Source organism: Nicotiana tabacum, chromosome 22 (assembly GCF_000715075.1).
Source record: "Nicotiana tabacum cultivar K326 chromosome 22, ASM71507v2, whole genome shotgun sequence".
Lineage (NCBI taxonomy): Eukaryota > Viridiplantae > Streptophyta > Magnoliopsida > Solanales > Solanaceae > Nicotiana > Nicotiana tabacum.
In genome coordinates, this window is record NC_134101.1 from 33662992 (window position 1) to 33683474 (window position 20483).

The following is a 20483-nucleotide window of genomic DNA, read 5'->3' on the forward strand; positions in this document are numbered from 1 at the left end:
ACATTTGAAAAAATGGGAGGTTGAATAATAGGATCAACAACTAGACTTGAGCCAAAGAAGTTGGTTTGAATGTGGCATCATGAATCGAACTATAAACCTAAACATTGACACTGACCGTTCCACATTTTCAAGTTTCAACCAAACATCTTCGTTTTGAAAGTAAAATGAAATGTTATTATAATATAGAAATGCATCATTTTTTCTTTTTCTTGGAATAAATAAAGAAAAGATCATTTTAGGACTATCCTTGTATATAATTTACTTTTTAAAGGAGCAAACCAAAAAAGAAAAACGACATTAAATAAAATGGGAGATTCTTTTACAGATTTTACATGCTTGGTTTTAAAACGCATTATGTCTCCACAATTAAAATTAAACTATATTACAATATTGCCTAAATTAATTTACTTTTAAAAAATTGACACCGTTAGCATGAACATCAACCGCGGTAGTTCACAGAGGCAGCATCGCTTAGTGGGTGGTTTGCGTATGTGTCGTGGGGAAGCGGTCAAAACTGAAGTTTTGTCCTTAATCTTAGAAAACTGTATTTTTTTGCATTTTCCTACAAAAACTCTTACCTTTTATCTAGAAAACTGCAATGTGACTTTCTTTTTTGCATTCCTACAAAAACTCTTACCTTTATCTTCTTTTCATTTTTCAATACTATATCGCAGAAATACAGTACAGCATCTTCAGTTATACTCTTTCGCCATTTTATCACTCAATAATAATAATAATACTATTATAATCTTCTTCACAGATCCCAATCTCACATCTTTTTAATTTATGTTAATTGATATTAATTCAATTCTCTGGATTGAAGAAGAACAAGAGCAGCTGAGGAGGTAGACGATGTCCGGAATATGGAGATGGAGAAATCTAAGACACTCACCTGTTACGAGGAGGAGGAGAACAACAACGACAACGGCGATTACGAGGACAATAACCTCAATTCAACAAGAGGAACAACAACAGCAGCATCGAACATACGTGAATTGGCTGCACGTGGGTTCTCACGTGAAGCGGAGAGAGTCTCTCATCGGGGTACAAGCAAGGTACAAGTGGGACCGGGGCGGTTCCTCCGATGAGTATCGCACTTCTCCGAGAAGGATTAGGGCAGAGGCTTATTGCCCTCGTTGCTCTAAACACATGGATCTTCTATTCAGTAATCGTAATCACCACCTCATCCCTCCTCCTACTAACGACGATGATAAAACTAATAATAGCAATGAAAATAGTGCCGCTGCTGCTGCTAGTAATTTAAAAAGTGAAGCAGGTGCAGGTGGTCCTTACCAGGCAGTGAATCTTTGCCCCAATTGTAAAACGGCTTACTACTTCAGGCCCAACAAGATGGCACCACTTCAAGGTAGTTTCTTTGAAATTGGGAGAGTGAAAGGCAATGGTAATGGTAAAAGAATGAATAATAGTGATGAAGAGAATAAGAGGCTGAGGCCTTCCTTTTGGGAGTCGTTGAAATCCTACGGTGGTGAGCCACCTGAAAATTGGCCACCACCTCCGCCACCGGGTAATGGGCTGGCGGTGCATACACCTCCAGGCCCACCATTTGCACCTGGACTCAATCTGATACGGGCTGCTGGACCAGAGGGAAAAAATGGCGGCACAGATGAAGGTAGTGAAGAGAAGAGTGGGTGGGGCGGGTCTAATTTGGGGAAGAATTTGCCAACGCCAAAGGAGATCTGCAAGGGACTTGATAAATTTGTCATAGGTCAAGAGCGTGCAAAAAAGGTTCTTTTTTTAATTCTTCTTATTCTTTTAAGCCTTTATAGTCATTGACATTATTCATTGCACTACACAATACTGAAACTTCATAACTGTGATCAAGCAACTGAATTGATCACTATATACTGGTTAACTTTTAACTCGCAACGTCAATCAGTAGCATTTTCATATTATTAGTCTCTGTTATGCCAAAGGAGATGCATATCTAGAATGCTTATTCGCGGAAATCAGATGTTAAATTGGCCTTTGATGCTTATGAGCTTCAGGCATAATCTTTTATTTGTCACTCTTATCCTACTTTAGAGACGGAGAAAAGGGTAAACTTTCATTTAAGTCATTGTTTGCACAATATGTCCTACATGGAATAAATGCTTCTAACAGGGGCGGATGCAGCATTATCTCATAACTTTCGAGGCGGAGTACAAATTTATGCGTAAAAATCCACTGAAATTGCAACAAATAGTAGATATGAACTCATAGCTTTGAAAATATAATGGGTTCAATAATAAAATCCTTAAAGGTTGAACTCATAGGATTTAAATCCTAGATCCGCCTCTGGCTTCTAACTTGTATCGGATCTTTGAGTTGTTTTTTCACAAGTGATTCATTTGGCAGGTGCTTTCAGTGGGTGTTTATAATCACTACAAAAGGATTTACCATGCTTCATTGCAGAAAGGGTTAGTCCATTAGCTCATGATTTATTGAAGACTTAATGTTGACCAGTGCATTTCCCTCTAAATTTCGATATCTTTGTATCATGTTGAATATTCTATCATCTAGTTTGTCTTGCCTTTCTTTCTTAGCTTTATTTTCTCTATATGAACCATTATTATATATACTTCTGTGTTAGGTCTGGAGCAGAATCAGCGAGGGATGATAGTGAAGAAAATGTGGAACTGGAAAAAAGCAACGTGCTTTTGATGGGGCCTACTGGATCAGGTAAAAATCTGCATACCATTCTTGTACTTTCAGTCAGTTACTTATGCAAATCTGTAACCTTAGAAACTTCCAGAGATTGTCAGCTGATAGAAGTTCCAATACTGGAAGCAGTCTGGCTTAAGTTTCCCTGAAACAGGGAAAAACTACTTGCAAGTCCTTGGCTCATAAATTTCATCAGTTCTCTCACTGATTAGTGGTGGAACTGGGTTTTTGTGAGGCTACAATTGTAACATTCAGCACCATCTTAGTGTTCGTGATTACTAACTTTTACTAACCATTTCAAAAAAGAACTACTTTCAATTCCTTAGTTCTTTAGTGAACGTGGCTTTTCTCATTCTGGTTCTTTGTCTGTTGCTTCCTTAAACCTATGTTTAGCCTTGGAAACGTTGAGAGCTTTTGTCAGTTCATATTGCTTGTTAGCAGGGATGTTCCAAAATTGAGAACCTTATAACTTACGATGTTCCGAAAGTGGGGACTGTAAGAGAAAGGAAGGGGATGTGGAAACTTTAGTTCCCCTCTTTGTTAAATGAAAAATGATAAGAAGAAAAGAAAGTCATGAGAAAACATTTTCTCCTCACAGACACTGATTCTTTCTTCATCTGAACACCTTGTCCGCTATTTCTTGTTTTGTCTGCCAACTGAACAAGGATGAATGGGACTTTCTTCTCTTTTGCTCGTCCTTATTCTCCAACAAGAGTTAATTTTCTGTAACACACTAAGAATTGCAATAACTACAGATTGTTTTAAGAATGTGCCCATTTTCATTTTGTGGTTCTGTTTGTAGCTTCCTTAAACTAATGTGTAGCCTCACAAACCAATAATATTTTTAGTTGAAAATTGCTTACTTTTGTGGGAGAATTTGTGAAACTTGAAACTTTCTAACACCGTTTTTGGAACAGGGAAAACACTACTTGCGAAAACACTTGCACGCTTTGTGAATGTGCCTTTTGTTATTGCAGATGCAACAACCTTAACACAGGCAAGTAAGATGCTATTTTGATTTGAACTTTTCCCACTTTGATTGTTTCTCTTCTTATTTAGTGAAGAATAAATGGGTGGACTGTGGAGTCTCTCTTAACTTACAATAATATACTATTATACAAAACAAAGTAAATCATACATAAGTATTTTAAATTTGTTAGTAACGCAAGTAGGAAAGGGATATATAGAGTGATAAATTTCCAATCAATACTTGAATATGTGCTGAGAAAATAGAGTCTAGAAATGATTAGAAAATAGTATCAAGTTTCTCCCATTATATCTGGATTTAACTTGTTCCCAAGCGGCACTTGCATCTAAAAATTAGAATAGCTTCTTTCTTGTTATTTTAAGCTCCAATATGAGAGTACAAGCACAGAACATTAATTGGAAATACTTTTTAGTTGATCATTTCCACTGGGTGCTGGTTCTTTCTGAATTTACTTCTTGACGTCCAACTGAGAAACACTTTTTGCTATCTTACAGGCTGGATATGTTGGTGAAGATGTCGAATCCATATTGTACAAGTTACTTACGGTATGGTTCCTACTGCAGAGATTCATAAGTATGCAAATTACTGGTTGAGTTAAGCATGTCCCTGTTCTACATATTTCTTGGTTCTCGAGAAGTTGGGATGTGTAGATCATTCTCAAAAAAAAAAAGTTGGATGTATAGTTATTATCAGTACTTTTTTCATCCTACAGTTAATATGCCATGGTTTTTATTTTTTGCCCCATTTGTTATGTGCCGATAGTTTCTTTATATAGTGAGGGCAGTGGCGGAGCCAGGATTTTCATTAAGGGGAGTCAAAATATAAAGAAACAAACTCACCAAGAAGTCAAGGGGTGTCATTATATAATATATATACATATTTTAAAAACTCACCTAGAAGTCACCGAGCTATACAGTGTAATTTTCCGGCGAAGGGGTGTCGGTTGACACCCCTTTGGTGCATGTGGCTCCGCCACTGAGTGAGGGTATTACTTTAACTTAGAATATAGTGTTGAATCTTATGAAGGTTTCAGTGGTGTTAGGAGTGTGATATTGTTGTGACATGCAGGTTGCTGAATTTAATGTGCAAGCAGCACAACAAGGGATGATCTACATTGATGAAGTCGATAAGATAACAAAGAAGGTGCTTGTTTTGCGTCTTTTTTGTTTATTGTAATTGCTTATAGCTTATTTGAAGAAAAGCTCTATGCGTTTTGTCAAAATATTTTGATCACTGTGTAATCTTCTTTTTCATCTGACATTTGAAGGATATCACAACTGACACACCTATTTTATTCCTCTGCTCTCTGTCTTTGAAAAGGCTGAGAGCTTAAATATTAGCAGAGATGTTTCTGGGGAAGGAGTTCAGCAGGCACTACTGAAAATGCTCGAAGGAACTGTGAGTGCCCTTGGTCTTGGCCCATTTATTAACTATTGTTGTTTTCTAATGAATAAGTATTTGTTGGCTCTCTTTGGATATTAATAGCTTCCTCCTTATCCTTATTTTTAAAAAAAAATAGCTTCATTCTGTGTTCAACTATGTTCATGCTGACAAATCCAAAGGCTGTTATAGGTTTCATTTCTTGTATATTAGTGGAACCGATTTAACTTTGGCTGCAAATTTATTGGAAAGCTATTAATGGATATGCAGTACTGACAGGTATAAATTGTTGTACATAAAGTTAATGCTGAATTGCAACCACTATTCCAATTTAAGCAGAAAAGATGTAGACCTAGCATATTTGGAAGAAGTTCAAATTTTAATGATCATGGATTGAATTTGTGATAGACACTAGTCTAAGATAGAAAACATAAAAGAACTTGAACTTCTGTTGAATTGGTCGTGAATGAAATACGGGCATCCCATATTGGAGTTTAGGCAAGGAAATATTTCATTAGACTTTAATATAAGGGAAGCTTGGACTAAGGTAAGATTCCGAAATAAGAAAAGTTATTAAATGGAGAAATACTTAAATTCCAAGCCTATTCTAATTCTCTTGACTTTGAACATACCCCTCGAACTCAATGTAGTGAAACAAGTTGAGTTTGCAAATAAAAACAGGAATGTCCCGGCAAGTATGTTGGAAAAAGTTACTGTTAAAAAAACAGACATCTCAATAATATCATTGAATCTCACCGGAATACTGATCAATCACTAAAAAGAAAAGCATTGCGAGAATGCTCTCATTCAAAAACTTGCAGGTAATTGCACAACAATGAATGTGCTTCTTGTATCACACACGAAAAGGAATTTATCCAGCAACTTTCATGGTTGCAATGTGTGCTTGATTTTGTGATTTATGTCTCCCAGGGTGTATAGTAAGTGGCTCCCTATTTGACTCCCCACAATAAAAATGGCATAGAGTAAGTTTAACTTGGTATTATTCGTCCTTAATTTTCTTGGCAAGTTTTATACAACTTGATAATGGATAATCATGCTTTTTCTCACATCTTGGGCACACTTACCTGGTGCTCTTGCTTAAAAATGTCGAATATGAGAACTGATCAATGACCATCTGTCTTTTCAATTTCTACATTTCATTCTAAAGAAACCTTTGATCGTTATCATGGTAAACTTCACTGTCCTCAATTTATTTTGTTTATATTCTACAGTGCTGTAATCATGATGTTTATCATTTGTGCTTTAAAAGATTCACAGTTTAGATTACGAATCTTGCTCTTATATCACTTTAAAAATTTCTTGGAAACAGCATTATCCTTAGCTAATGATGTGGGCTGCTGCCTTTATTAACCAGTAGTAACATATATGTCTCTTTGTCCAGATTGTGAATGTACCTGAAAAGGGACAAAGGAAGCATCCTCGTGGTGATCATATTCAGGTAAAGTGGATGAGGATGTGTTCAGTTCCTATTTTCCTTTGTTACCATTCTTAGAGTTTTGCTACCTTTTGTTTCTTGAAAAAGTTATAATTTTACCTCTGTAAAAGGAAAACACTAGTATACAAAAGATAAAATCTCACACAAAAATAAACTTAGAACTCTGCTAAGAGGATACCTTACCTTACCCAAAAAAAATATCACTCTGGTAAGTGGTAACATGATGTATAGAGTCTGAACCTGCCCAAATGCTGAAAGTTGGAAGGAGTAGTCTCAAGTTTTAAATGGGAGCTCCTGTAAACAAGCAAACCAACGTTTATACTAACTGGAATCTCACTGGTGCTTTAAAAATTTACCCAAAAGAACATAAATGGTCCCTGGAGCTGTACAACAATGTTTTCTATCCCTTCAATATTTTTTTGATGAGGACGTTAAGTGCTAGAAGGAGGGCTTGAACCTCCGACCTTGTGGTTAACAGCCACACGCTCTAACCAACTGAGCGATTCCAGCTATCCCTTCAATATATATGATTCTTTATTAAATAAGGAGATAATAAGGTAAAGAATCAATTGGTAAGTTAGACGAGGCAATGTCCAAGGAAATGGAGAAGAGATTCTAAACATTGGATCTCATGCTCTGACTTAAAAGTAGTGAGACTTGCTGTAGATGAACTTGTCGATGATCAGCATCCTTGGGTCCACTTAAAGATAATCAGTTCAGACAAAATAAAGTCAGGTGCTACATGTAGACACTTTCTTTTCGCTGAATTGGAAGTTGTGAATTGGAACCGAATGTTTGGAATCTCTTCTCCATTTCCTTGTTAAAAAAAAATTAACAAACCCGAACGTCTTATGCTTCACTTGTTGAATTCATTTTATTTCTTCCCCTATGAATTCTCTAAAAGTTTTGCAACATTTATACAGATAGATACAAAAGACATTCTTTTTATCTGTGGCGGCGCATTCATTGATTTGGAGAAAACTATTTCAGAGAGGTAATTTTATCTTCTGAATTCCTTCCTCTAAGTGCATCAGGAACTAAGACTTTTGTGAACTATGAGGGTTTACAAGGGGTTCTTATTATCAGACGACAGGATTCTTCTATTGGTTTTGGAGCTCCAGTTCGCGCCAACATGAGAACTGGTGGAGTAACTAATGCAACTGTAACATCATCCTTGCTAGAATCTGTAAGAATGGTGATCTAATTCTAAGTTCCTATGTTTTTATATGCTTGAAATTGTGAGTTGTGCACAATAGAATTTAATATCTAGCCAGCTGCTATTCCTGAAAGATATCACTTCATGTTTCCAGGTAGAAAGTAGTGATTTTATTTCATACGGCCTCATACCAGAGTTTATTGGGCGCTTTCCTATTTTGGTTAGTTTATCTGCACTGACGGAGGACCAGCTTGTTCAGGTACTTTTTATTTTTTGTTTTGCCTTTAGTTTTTATTTTGCTACTGTAATCACGGCCTGCATTGCATATGGAAAGCAAGTTGCAACTCATTCAGAATGGGAGGATGTCTCTCATGCTGATGGGTTGCGTCAATTGGTTTACCTTCAGAAGCTTAGTGTACCTATTGGAGCAATTGTCTTCCTTTTGTGAAAAATACTTTATCTGGAATAAGCTCTTTTAAGCAGAGCAAAGCAAATATTGATAGAAGTCCAGTTGGCTCTCTCATCATCAATTAACATGAAAGACCCAAGATACACAAATGTTGATAATGATTTGTTATTACAGCTTCAGTTCTCTGATTGAAGAACTTGATCCTTGCTTATGAGGGAAATCCATCTTTCACCTAACAGATTTTAGTTATTGTTACTTATTCCCTGCCAGATTCCTTATGTTCTATGTATTCCTTGCTTTGATTGTTCTTCTCTTTCGTCGTCTTCTTTCTTTTGACTTTTGGTCTTGAAGTGTTTGTTTTTCCAGATAATTGAGTTGGTGAATTTAATGTATTTTTTTTCTTACAGGTCCTCACTGAACCCAAAAATGCTCTTTGCAAGCAATATAAAAAGCTATTTAGCATGAATAATGTAAGTACAAACTATGTGTCCTTCCTCTCTTCCCCGACTCACACCCACCTTTACAACCCTCCCACCCCAGGGCAAAAAGGAACGCAAGCATGAAAATACACATCCTCAAACCCTGAACAGAGAGGTTAAATGTTGTATTCAACTGATTTGGACTTTCACATGCTTGTTTAGACTAAACTACATTTTACGGAGGGAGCATTAAGGTTGATTGCCAAGAAAGCGATGGCTAAAAATACTGGTGCTAGGGGATTGAGAGCCATACTTGAAAGCATCTTAACTGATGCTATGTATGAGGTAAACTATGTTCGAATCTATTTTCATAGGAGCTTCACAAAATCTTTAAGATCAGGAACAAGTGTTTTCGTACTTGATTCGCTTGAATGTGCAGATTCCTGATGTCAAAGCTGGAGATGATAGAGTAGATGCTATTGTGGTGGATGAAGAGTCAGTAGGTGCAGTAAATGCACCTGGATGTGGTGGGAAGGTACTTCGTGGAGATGGTGCTCTGCCACGGTATCTTGCTCAGGCACATTCGGGAGATCAAAGAGTATGATTTGAACTTTCACTTGTTTATTTTATTCCTTGGCTATTGCCATTTGTTTTCAATAGAATCATTCTTCTCCTAAAGTAAGCTTAGAATGTGTGAAGACATATACCCTCTGCATACAAAAAAGGGCATTTCCTGCTAAAACTTATTCGGGTAAGCTACACACATGCACACTGTTGACCTCTGGATAAATTTTATTGCCAGGAAAATCATGGGATGGCCGAAACCGAGCTGCAGGAGGGTGAGTCTGAAGTCTCATCTAGAGCAATAAGCATGTAAGATTATTAGAACCTCAGTTTTAGGATGCATACATGATTTTGTTCTTTAGAATCATTTGTTGTAAAATGTAAATTCATAATACAGGGTGTTTATCCCCTTGTAAACAACAAAGCAATCTGCTTCCAGGAAAGTCATAGAAAATAGAATATGGTATAAGGAAAATGTAGCCATTCTAATTTTTAGTCACCAGTGTACCAATTCTTTAGCAATGAGAAAACTTTGATTCTTCATATTTCTCAGTGATTTGTGGGGCAAGAGTGGTCTCTTTTGAGGATCATAGCAAACAAATTCTATTGAAAGGTAGAATTAATACCTAATACAAGTACATTTGGACAAACTGGAGAAAACAGGTAATCTTTTCAAAACTACAGCCTACAGCAATAAATTATCACGTGTAGAAAGTTGTCAAATTTTCAGAACTACAGGAACAACTTTTCAGGAGTAGAAGTTTGTCAAAACTAAAGAAGCATACTAAACTCTGCGCTTATTTGAGTACTCACTCACTGATCTTAAAACGCTATGATGGGGCAATTTGCCGATAGTAATGTGGTCAGAGCAAACTGTAGAAAAGCGTGTAGTTCCACTGGGAACCTTAAGTTCAACACAATACAACGCACATTTTAGCGAAGAAAGACATCAAAGTATGTAGATGATTCAAAAACTTCAATGAAGTGAAATATATTAAACAAATACTACGTCAATTAAGTTCAAGTTCGAGAGATGCAAAACATACAATCTTAAAGCTTCAAGCCTTCAACCCATCTGTCCAAGTCTTGGCGGATAGAGTTACCTGGTACCTGATGCTGATTAGAGGTAGCAGGCACTCCGTGGAATACGTCGAGGTACGCACAAATTGAACCAGACACAACAATTTCTTGTACTAAGTTTTATTTCTAATCTCTAACATATTTATCCATTATCTTCATAATATATATATATATATATATATATATATATATATATATAGTTTAAGTCGAATATAGTTTAAGATTAGCCAGATGAACAACGTTTGCACCAAAAAGGAAAAAGTTAAAAAATGTTACTCCCTCCGTTTCAATTTACGTGAACTCATTTGATTGGACATGGAGTTTAAGAAAAAAAGAAGACTTTTGAACTTGTAGCGTAAAATGAAGTACATATGTTTTGTGTGGCTATAAGTCATTGCATAAAGGCAAATTGTTTTCACATAGGGAAATAAGTCATTCTTTTTGGCACGGACTAAAAAGTAAATAAGTTCACATAAATTAAAACAGATGGATCACTATGTAATATATTAAACAATATATTGCATATTGCATTTTTAATAAAAGAAAATATATAAAAGAGAAAAGTACAGAAAAGAAGAAGGTAATGTGGCAATGTGGATAGATAGGATGTTATCCAAGTCTTCACCAATAGTTTTAAGATGCATGCCATGTCAGCACTGTCATCTGCCACATCAGAAAATCCTTCCTATCAAATTGCTGCATCAGATTGCAGATGTTTCCCGGAAATCCAATAGTAGATCAACACTTGGCACGTCTACATCCACCACATCAAGCATTTAGTGAATATCTCCACTCCAAATACCATCCTCAGTTTCTCAATTCTCATCATCAACAACTCTTCCTCTAACAACTGATCTCAGCCTCAACTTCCTCCGGCTCCACCGTTAGCCATGGCTGCAGCTACCTCCCTCTACGTCTCAGAAATGTTGGGAAGTCCGGTCAAGTTCAGCGGTGTAGCAAGGCCAGCTGCTCCTACTCCATCTTCACCTGCTACCTTCAAAACTGTTGCCCTCTTCAAAAAGAAGGCTGCTGCTGCCCCTGCTAAGAAGGCTGTTGCTATCGCCCCTGCTGACGAGGAGCTCGCCAAGTGGTACGGTGAGTAACATACTCCTTCCTTTTTTTTATATGACTGGTGTTTGACTGCGCTCTGAGCTTAAGAAAGAACATCAAAAGGACTTCTAGCACATGCCAAATGTATCGTTAGAATTTATGGTTGTACGAGCATATCATTTAGCAAAAACATGGCTCGATTTGGAGCACCAGAGTCAAAGTTCTTAATTTTGATCATGAAATTAGACAAAGATTTTTTAAAAAAATTTATGTATTTAGAAACTACATATATGTTTCAAAATACCTCAAATACTAATGTAGACGCGTAAATTGAAATGAGTATATAATTAAAGAATTTTCAAAAAAGAAATGTGTCATTCTTTCATTATCAGACAAAAAATGGATGAATAACATGTAAAATGAAACAGAGGAAGTACTCCATTACATTTTCTCTTTTTATTTTCCCTAATTAACTGCCTTCATAAGCTTGTTGCTGCTAATCCGTACGTACTACAATAATGTCAAATAGAACCTCTAGAGATTCCCAGTCCCTGTAGTCTCCGTTTTACAACTTCCCTTTTATTCATTTGCGTACACTCGATATCTAAATACTACTTACAGGACCTGACAGAAGAATTTTCCTACCCGACGGTCTCTTGGACAGATCGGAAATCCCCGAGTACCTGAACGGAGAAGTTCCCGGAGAGTAAGCCCCCTTAATCTTTGCGTCTTTTTGCTAGAATTGCATGCTCACATATACAAACTTGGGATGAAATTACGAGTATAATAAGTTTTCTGTATTTGCTGCAGCTACGGTTACGATCCCTTTGGTCTCAGCAAGAAGCCAGAAGACTTTGCTAAGTAAGTGCGGTGACACATTAATTAAGTATACTCTCAGCCAATTTCGTTCGTGTTGTTTGTGGAGATAGATTTTAATGTTAATATGCTCGATCTACTGTAGATATCAGGCATATGAGTTGATCCACGCTAGATGGGCTATGCTCGGTGCTGCTGGATTTGTTATCCCTGAAGCCTTTAACAAATTTGGTGCTGACTGTGGTCCTGAAGCTGTTTGGTTCAAGGTATATATTTCCATCAATTGCACCTTTCATTTCATTAGGAATTTGAATTTACAAGGAGTATACACTACTTATTTCCTCGTTTATCTCGTGTCTAGACTGGAGCTTTACTTCTAGATGGAAACACATTGAATTACTTTGGAAAGAACATTCCCATCAATCTTGTTGTTGCTGTCGTCGCGGAGGTTGTTCTTCTTGGTGGTGCTGAGTACTACAGAATTACCAATGGTTTGGTGAGCAGCTCCCCTTTACTTCTTCCTTCTGACTACTTTGCGACATTAATTTAGATCATATGTTGGCCTAAACTGGCCCAAAGATATTCTTATAGCATGTTTGGCCAAGTTTCTAAATCAGCTTATTTTGAGAATTTTTTTTCTTAAAAGTATTTTTTTTTCAAAAGTACTTTTGGTTAAAAGCAATTTGTGTTAAGCTAATTAATTGGAGAAACACTTCTGAACAATAATTAGTATTTGACCAAGCTTTTAAAAAGTGTTTTTAAGTGTATTTTACTCGGAAGTGCTTTTGAAAAAAATATTTTTGGGAAGAAGCTACTTTTTTCTGTTTTTCCAAAATTGCTTCCGCTTCTATTCAAAAGCACTTTTGTTACTTTTAAAAGTCTGGCCAAACACTTCAACTTTGAAAAATATTTATAAAAAAAAAAGTGTTTTTGGCTCTGGAGAAGCTTGGCTAAACAGGCTTTTAATATGGTGACCTAAACCGGTCCAAAGATACTCTTAATATTGTGATATTATCTGCTTTAGGCAAAATTGTACTGTATTCTCCAAAAGGCCTCATATCATTAGGAGTAGCCATACACCTCATATGCAGCTTCCTTTTCTTTTTAACTACCAATGTGAGACTTTGATCACAATGCAGCAATATCATATGCTGATAATTAATTGACTGTCGATTTAATAAATTGTGTTTTGGGGATGTAGGATTTGGAGGACAAGCTACACCCAGGTGGTCCATTTGATCCACTAGGCTTGGCAAAGGACCCAGACCAGGCAGCAATATTGAAAGTAAAAGAAATCAAGAATGGAAGACTAGCCATGTTTGCTATGCTTGGTTTCTTCATCCAAGCCTATGTTACAGGAAAAGGTCCAGTTGAGAATTTGGCTGCCCATTTGAGTGACCCCTTTGGCAACAACTTGCTCACTGTCATTGCTGGAACTGCTGAAAGAGCCCCCACTTTGTAATTTTTCAATTCGGCAATATGCTATACATTTTGATGCACTTGATCAGAGCTGTACTATGTGAAAAATTAAACCAGCTTGTAGTTCAAGACAAACTGTACTTAATTTCATAGAGCTCCAGTACTGGCCACATTCGTTCTTCAATATTCTAATCATATAACTTCGTTTCTCATATTCATTTCATATGTTCCTGTTTTGTTTGCTTAAACTGATACGACGGATTAATCTTTTAACAAAAAGCAAGACGTTAGTCTCTCATAGTTTGATGCTTCTATGAAATCACGCTAGTCCCATTCCATTTTCACTACAAGTACTCAATAACATCTCATATGATTCGTCACGCGATTTTCTGTTTTAACAATTATTTTAACTATTACGGGATTATGTCATTTCTAAAGAAAATATTTACTATAAAAAACAGCTTCTGCTGTTAAAAACTGGTATAATATATAAGTTAAGTTAGAGCTATACAAAAAATTAAGACAATCAAACTCTACCACCGCACATTAGAGATATGTAAGATTGCAAGAACAGAGATGTATCAACGCGCTAAGTATTTTCGACAGATTTTGATGGCACATACGTCAAGAATCTTAAAAATTATACTGAGTATTTTATTTTATCAACCATAAGTTGTCGAAATTAGAGCCGTCGGTAATTTCTCGGTATTGTTTGAAGTAGTGTTAAGAACTAAATTAAAACATTATATTTTAAAAAAGTTAAATTAGTTTTGTGCTTTAGTGCTAGTTTGTAAAACGTGATAGTGCCACTGATCTTAAATAAGGAACTAAGGGCTAGTTTTGTACAAGGGATAAGATGTATGGGTCAAAATTCGTCTTTAGAATATTTGAGCCAAGATTTTACTAAGGGGAGATTCCCATGCGGTCGTTCATCTAAATGGCCCAAGCAGCGAAGTCTGTGGTCGAAGAGTCAAGGAGAGTCGTAGTCGAGGTGTCAACAATGGTCGAGGTCGAGGTCGAGTACCGTTGACAGAGCTGTAACGGCTAGTTTTTAAGATAGGATATTAAAGAGAATATTCTTGTGGATATTCTCTTCACTTGTACTATTAGGGTTTTTTAGAAACATGTATAAATAGGAAAAGAGACAATTATAGGGGACATGTGAAACTCATTTGTAAAAGCACACACTTTGACTTGAGAAAGAATATCAGATCTCATTTGCTAAGATACAAACATCACATTTTCACTAAGATTCTCGTTTATACTTTTCCACCCGATCCAAGAATAATTCGAACAATCAAGGGATTGTCTATCACTCTTCTTTGTCAGAAAGAAGATCCACTTATTCCATCATTTATTTGGTGAATCATCCCTCCTATTTACTTAAATGTCATTTATTGTTGTTCATTATAATTGAATGCTACATTATTGCTCTTGATTTCTAGGACATTTAGTATATGTTATTGCCACTGTCCGACCAGATCCATACGATATTTACTACTTCTTTAAAAATTCTATCTAAGGATATTATTGTTAACTAAGATTAACCCTTATTTACATAAATTTAATTATTTGAACCAAGATCTATATTTTTTGGTCAAATAATTTGGCGTCGCCTATGGGAATTTCTTAGTTAAATTTTTAGTTTCTTTTAGATCTACAATTGGCGCAAGTCACTAACGTCAAAAAATCCCAAGATCTCCCTTCTTTGTGTGTGCAAAACTACATGGCAGGTAACCGAAAGAAAAGGACGGGGATAATAGGTGGCTTCCCAAACAACCTCTTAAACGTCATCAATGAAAGCTATGAAATGATAGGTGATGACACGATGCCCAGTGCGTCCCCTAGGCAAGAGTAGTCACAGCCCCCACACTGCAGCATAACCAAACCTAATGGGAAAGGGGCCTCCACGTCTGCAGAGGAAGGGACACCCCCAGCTGTGAAAAAACTCCTCGAAGCATGGATAACCGACTCGCTAACAAGCGTCCTCAATAAATCCGCTCCAGGCGCGACTGCAGAAACCGCGAGGACTTGCGCGATACAAAAACAGACGAGCAGTGCAACCAATCCCTCCCTTCAACGACATGTATAACTTACAATGTTACTGTTAGTGAAAGTGATAACGCCCTCACTGTCATTCTAAAAAGAATGGAAGAAATGGAAAATAAAAACAAGGCATTTCGAGACCAGATGAAAGAGCACCAAGAACGGGTTGATAAGATACCATGCGCTCTCCTAAGCTGCTACTAAAAAGGGATGCCGGTAGGTTCATAGAGCAGTCGTACAGTGATGACGTAGCCCCGCATGCCATACCAAAGACCTTCAAAATGCCACTCTACCTCAGGATATACGACGGAACAACTGATCCTGAAGATCATGAGACTCACTACGTCACCGTCGTGAAAGGAAACGACCTCGCCAAGGAACAAATGTCCTTCATTCTGCTGAAGAAATTTGGCGAAACCCTCACAGGAGGGGCATTAACATGGTATTCGCAGCTACCAGCCCGCTCTAAAAACTTTCGAAGAAATGGCCGATAAGTTTGTAATCGTCCATGTCGGAGTCAAGAAGGCTGATGGAAGAGTAAACGACATATTTTCTATCAGGCAATCCTTGGGTTAGGGACTTGATAAGTAGGGATTTTAGCCTATTAATTGCTCTCTTTTACTTGTGTTTTGGTCAAAAAATACGTGAAGGTATTCCCAAAAACTAACTTAATATGCTTGCTTGTAGGATTGTTCAAAATGAGCCAAAGGATCCATAATCAACTCATAAAGGAGTCAAAACTTGAACAAAAATTAAATATGGGCCAAAAGGTGTGGAATGCGGACCGCGACAAATAAGTGTGGCCGCGAAAGTATCAACACGGATGCGGTCATTATTTTGCGGTCCGCGATATGAAGAATCAGAGAGATGGTTTTTTGGGCACAAACATGAACGCGGACCGTGATAAGAAGATGCGGCCACGAAAGTACCAGCGTGACCGCAATGGGAATTTTGCGGACCGTGGTTGCTAAGGTTTAGAGAGTGCATAATTCAAGTAACAATGAGAAGGGCGGTCCGCGTCAAAATTATGAGACCGCGGAAGTCTCTCACGCGGACGCGGTAGAAATTGCGCTGTCCGCGAAACAAGATTCAAACCAGGTCCAAATATGAAGAAATGTGGACCGCGATCAGAATTACGCGGCCGCGAAATCAAGTGTGCGGCCGCGAAACTTTCGTAGGGGTATTTTTGTCCAGAAATTTTAGCTTAGTATAAATAGATTTTTTTGTCAATTTTAGGTTATGTTATGTTTTTGCTGAGTACGTGAGACGACTAGGTTTACCTTTTTGGGCAATTTTGTACAAGATTTACTTTATAACATTAGATTTTCATCTTTTAATTTAGTATTATGGATTATATCTTCTCCTTATCTTTGATTTCTGCTATTACTATGAGTGGCTAGACTCATAGCTAGGGTTGTGACTCAACCCTAGTGTGGGTATTTAACGGGTCTTGAATGTCTATGGGTTACTGATATTTATCTTAGCTCTTGCTAGAATTATAGAATTAGTGGTTGCAAATACTGATTCATGCCTTTATGATTCGGTCTCTTCTTGAGAAAGAGGGATTAAGTCTGGGAAAACTAGGCTAACAAGGAATTGGGGTGAACTCAAGAAATTGATAGCCCTAATTAAAGGGTTAAACCTAGAGATAGTAATACCTGACTTGAGCTAATATCACATGACTTGCATGAATACCTAGTTGGACTTGAGAAAGTCAAATTGGGCAAAATCACTCAAACTATCGAGAGATATAGAGTGAATACTTGGGTGTGATGGCGATATTACGATCCCAAATTAATCAAGCTTGCCCTAGATTCTTACTACCCGTTAGATGTCTACCTAGGCGAAAGTCATTACCCTAGTCCTTTTAAACTCTTGAAAACCAACATAAAAAAATATTGTACTTAGATTTAATAATTTCATACAATAGAATAGAATTAGAAGTAGAATCAACACCATCAAGTTTGGAAGTGCAGTTAGGAGCAACGCACACATCTAGATTTAGATATAAACCTAATTCCAAATCAATTAACTCCCTATGGAAATAGATCCCGACCTTGTTGGGTAAAACTACATCAACCATCCTCGCTACTCAATAGTGGTGTAGGTTTGGACCCGATCAATTTTTGGTATCGTTGCCGGGGATTTAGACGGTCTTAGCTATATATCTAACTATTTGTGTGTTTTATTTTTCTTTCCTTCCGTTTTTCTAACTTTTGTGTGTCAATTGCTTTTAGGTACCAAATGGATGTTAACGATGTCCTCGGACATATTCCTTAGGGGGAGGAGGTAGATGCAAATGAAGTGGATGAGGTTCATCTTAAACCTCAAGTACAAAGAAGAGGCCGCCCGCCTTATGACAACGTTCCAAACCCTCCCCCACCTCCTCCAAGGGCAGCACACCGGGTGTTGCCCAATGAAGGCTACGCAAGTGAAATTGTCCCGCCACGGATTCGAGCAGACAATTTTCAAATAACCAATATCATGCTTACTCTATTGGAACAAAGGGGTTTCTTCACCGGAGCTCCACATCAGAACGCATATAAGCATCTCAAAGGTTTTGTAGACACATGCTGGGGGAGCAAGCAGACTAATGTATCTGAAGACGCTTTGAAGTTGAGGTTTTTCCCTTTCTCACTTAGAGGGAAGGCTTTGGATTGGCTTGAAAGGCTACCCAACCATTCCATCACCACTTGGGATGAGTTGGCCGAGAAGTTCATAGCGAAGTTCTTTTCTCCGGGACATATGGAAACATTGAGAGATAAAATCCTTGCTTTTAAACAAGAGCCAAATGAACCGTTACATGAGATTTGGGAATGGTACCGGACAATGGACAAAGAGTGCCCCAACAACGATATGACTGAAGCAATGATCCAGCAAACCTTTTATAGGGGTATCAACACAACTAACCAGTGTGTGGTGAATCAGCTTGCAGGGGGTAACTTCATGAACATACCATATTCAGAAGCATGTGAAATATTGATGAGATGGCGGACACCTCTTCAGCTTGGCAAAGTTAGGCCAACGTTCCTTAGGGTGACCCTAATGTTATCCACCTTCACAAGGAACTCCATGATCACGGACAAGCCATAGCAGAGTTGGAAACTACCATGAATCAGTTAGCCAAGGCACAACTTCAGCAGGTTCAGGGGCCAAAGCAAGTAAATGCCATGGAAGGAGTGAATGTAATGGTTAACAAGAGGAGACAAAGAGGTCAACAAGTTCAACACAATCAGGATCAATTTGAGCAAAGTGGTAGTGGGTACAACCAAGATGACTCTTATGACGATCAAAGTGAAGAGGTTCAATATGTGAACAATTACCAAGGTCAACGGAGCAATGCTCCAAATCAACAACAGTGGAGATCATATGGAAACAATCAAAATTGGGGCAACCAAGGCCCAGGGAATTGGAATAGTGGCAACAACAACAATCCGAACAAATGGGGGAACAACAATCAAAATTGGGGGAATCAAGGAAATAACCAAGGCAATTGGGGTGGCAACAATAATAGTAATTGGGGAGGCAATGGAAACCAAGGGGTTTGGAACAACAATAATCAAGGGAACCATGGGTCGGGCCCTCAAAGGCCCCCGATGTATCAACAACCCAACAGCCCACTTCCATATCCGTCACAAGGGCAAAGTTCTTCTAACAATAAGATGGGACGGATATAAAGTATGTTCAAACAAATTATGGAAAGAAACGCCGATTCTTATGCCCAAATAGCCTCCCACAATACTTCTATCCGCAACTTGAAAGTACAAATGGGTCAAATTTCTCAAGCATTGAATACTCGCCCTAGGGGGGCACTACCAAGTGATACGGTAGTAAACCCGAAGGGTGGGAACAATACAGGCCATGCTATGGCGGTGACCACAAGAAGCGATAGAGGTGGAGATGCAAGTACCTCCATTCCAAAAAAGATTGTGAATAATGATTTGGTTGTGCAAGAAGATGATGAGATCCAAGTCAATGATGAGAACGTAAATGATGAAGTGAGGATAGACATTGATGAAAACGTGGAGGAGATACAAAATGATGTGAACCCGTCTAGGGAACACGTGATAGACATACCGAAAATGGTAGTGCCCAAAGCCAAGGCCCCTTTGCCAAGGCCTCCTCCACCATATCCTCAAAGGCTTGCAAAGCAAAACAACAAGAACCAATTCAAGAAATTCATTGATATGATGAAAAGTTTGTCCATAAATGTACCTTTGGTTGAAGCTCTAGAACAAATGTCAGGATATGCCAAGTTCATGAAGGACTTGGTAACAAAGAAGAGGTCAATGAACTGTGAGACGATCAAAATGACACATCAAGTGAGTGCCATTGTGCATTCCATGGCTCCAAAGCTAGAAGATCCTGGTGTCTTTACAATTCCATGCACTATCGGTAGTGCCAATTTCTCCAAAGCCTTGTGCGATTTGGGAGCAAGTATTAATTTGATGTCATATTCCGTGTTCAATACATTGGGGATTGGGCAACCAAGACCTACTTCCATGAGGTTGCAAATAGCGTACCGAACAATGAAGAGGCCATTGGGGATAATTGATGATGTGCTAGTTTGGGTCGACAAATTCATACTTCCCGCAGATTTTGTGATACTTGACTGTGAGGTTGACTATAAGGTGCCAATCATATTGGGGAGACCTTTCCTAGCAACAGGTAAGGAATTGGTTGATGCGGAAACTGGGGAGCTCACCTTCTGGGTGGGCGATGAAAAAGTTGTGTTCTACGTGTGCAAGTCAATGAGGCGGCCAAATAGCAATGAAGTATGCTCTTTTGTGGATCTAGTGACGGAGGTGATTGTTGATGACACGAGTGCTATGATCAATGTGGAAGACCCTCTGGACGCTGTGTTGTTGAATCAGGAGGATGATGAAAAGGCAGGCTTGATAGAATGTGAAAATGCTTTGCAAGGAATGGGATCCTACATATATGGACCCCGTAAACTTTCCTTGGACCTTGAGAACCGTAACACTGTGCCAACAAAGCCCTCAATCGAGGAGCCACCAACATTGGAGTTGAAGCCCTTA

At 38.0% G+C, this 20483-nt stretch overlaps 2 protein-coding genes and 1 non-coding gene across 5 annotated transcripts; 2 read left to right on the top strand and 1 right to left on the bottom strand.

Moving 5' to 3' along the window:
* Positions 1–508: 508 nt before the first annotated feature.
* LOC107782431 (CLP protease regulatory subunit CLPX1, mitochondrial) lies at positions 509–9578 on the top strand. Of its 3 annotated transcripts, none has more exons than XM_016603318.2 (16): positions 624–1640; positions 1671–1746; positions 2356–2417; positions 2591–2679; positions 3579–3658; positions 4144–4194; positions 4718–4792; positions 4970–5047; positions 6432–6488; positions 7409–7479; positions 7572–7671; positions 7796–7900; positions 8458–8520; positions 8692–8814; positions 8909–9067; positions 9272–9578. In XM_016603318.2, the coding sequence occupies exons 1-16, from the start codon at positions 853–855 to the stop codon at positions 9344–9346; spliced, it is 2052 nt and encodes a 683-aa protein (XP_016458804.1). In that variant the 5' UTR covers positions 624–852; the 3' UTR covers positions 9347–9578. The 3 variants fall into 3 exon arrangements, with proteins under 3 accessions (XP_016458801.1, XP_016458804.1, XP_075099756.1); XM_075243655.1 differs by having other exon boundaries at positions 1468–1635; XM_016603315.2 differs by having other exon boundaries at positions 509–1746.
* TRNAN-GUU (transfer RNA asparagine (anticodon GUU)) lies at positions 6922–6995 on the bottom strand. Its single transcript has one exon. It is a non-coding gene; the product is annotated as a tRNA-Asn (tRNA).
* Positions 9579–11003: 1425 nt separating the features above from the next.
* LOC107782430 (chlorophyll a-b binding protein CP26, chloroplastic) lies at positions 11004–13441 on the top strand. Its single transcript, NM_001325338.1, is given in 6 exon segments — positions 11004–11208; positions 11785–11869; positions 11974–12024; positions 12125–12245; positions 12341–12475; positions 13181–13441. Coding segments are annotated over 6 exon segments (858 nt in total).
* The last annotated feature ends 7042 nt before the right edge of the window (positions 13442–20483 follow it).

Excerpts from the sequence above, each read along its gene's own strand:
- LOC107782431 (XM_016603315.2), top strand. The coding sequence starts at position 853 with ATGTCCGGAATATGGAGATGGAGAAATCTAAGACACTCACCTGTTACG. Across the intron at positions 1,747-2,355 it reads GTCAAGAGCGTGCAAAAAAG|GTGCTTTCAGTGGGTGTTTA; the intron begins GTTCTTTTTTTA and ends TTCATTTGGCAG. Across the intron at positions 6,489-7,408 it reads CTCGTGGTGATCATATTCAG|ATAGATACAAAAGACATTCT; the intron begins GTAAAGTGGATG and ends ACATTTATACAG.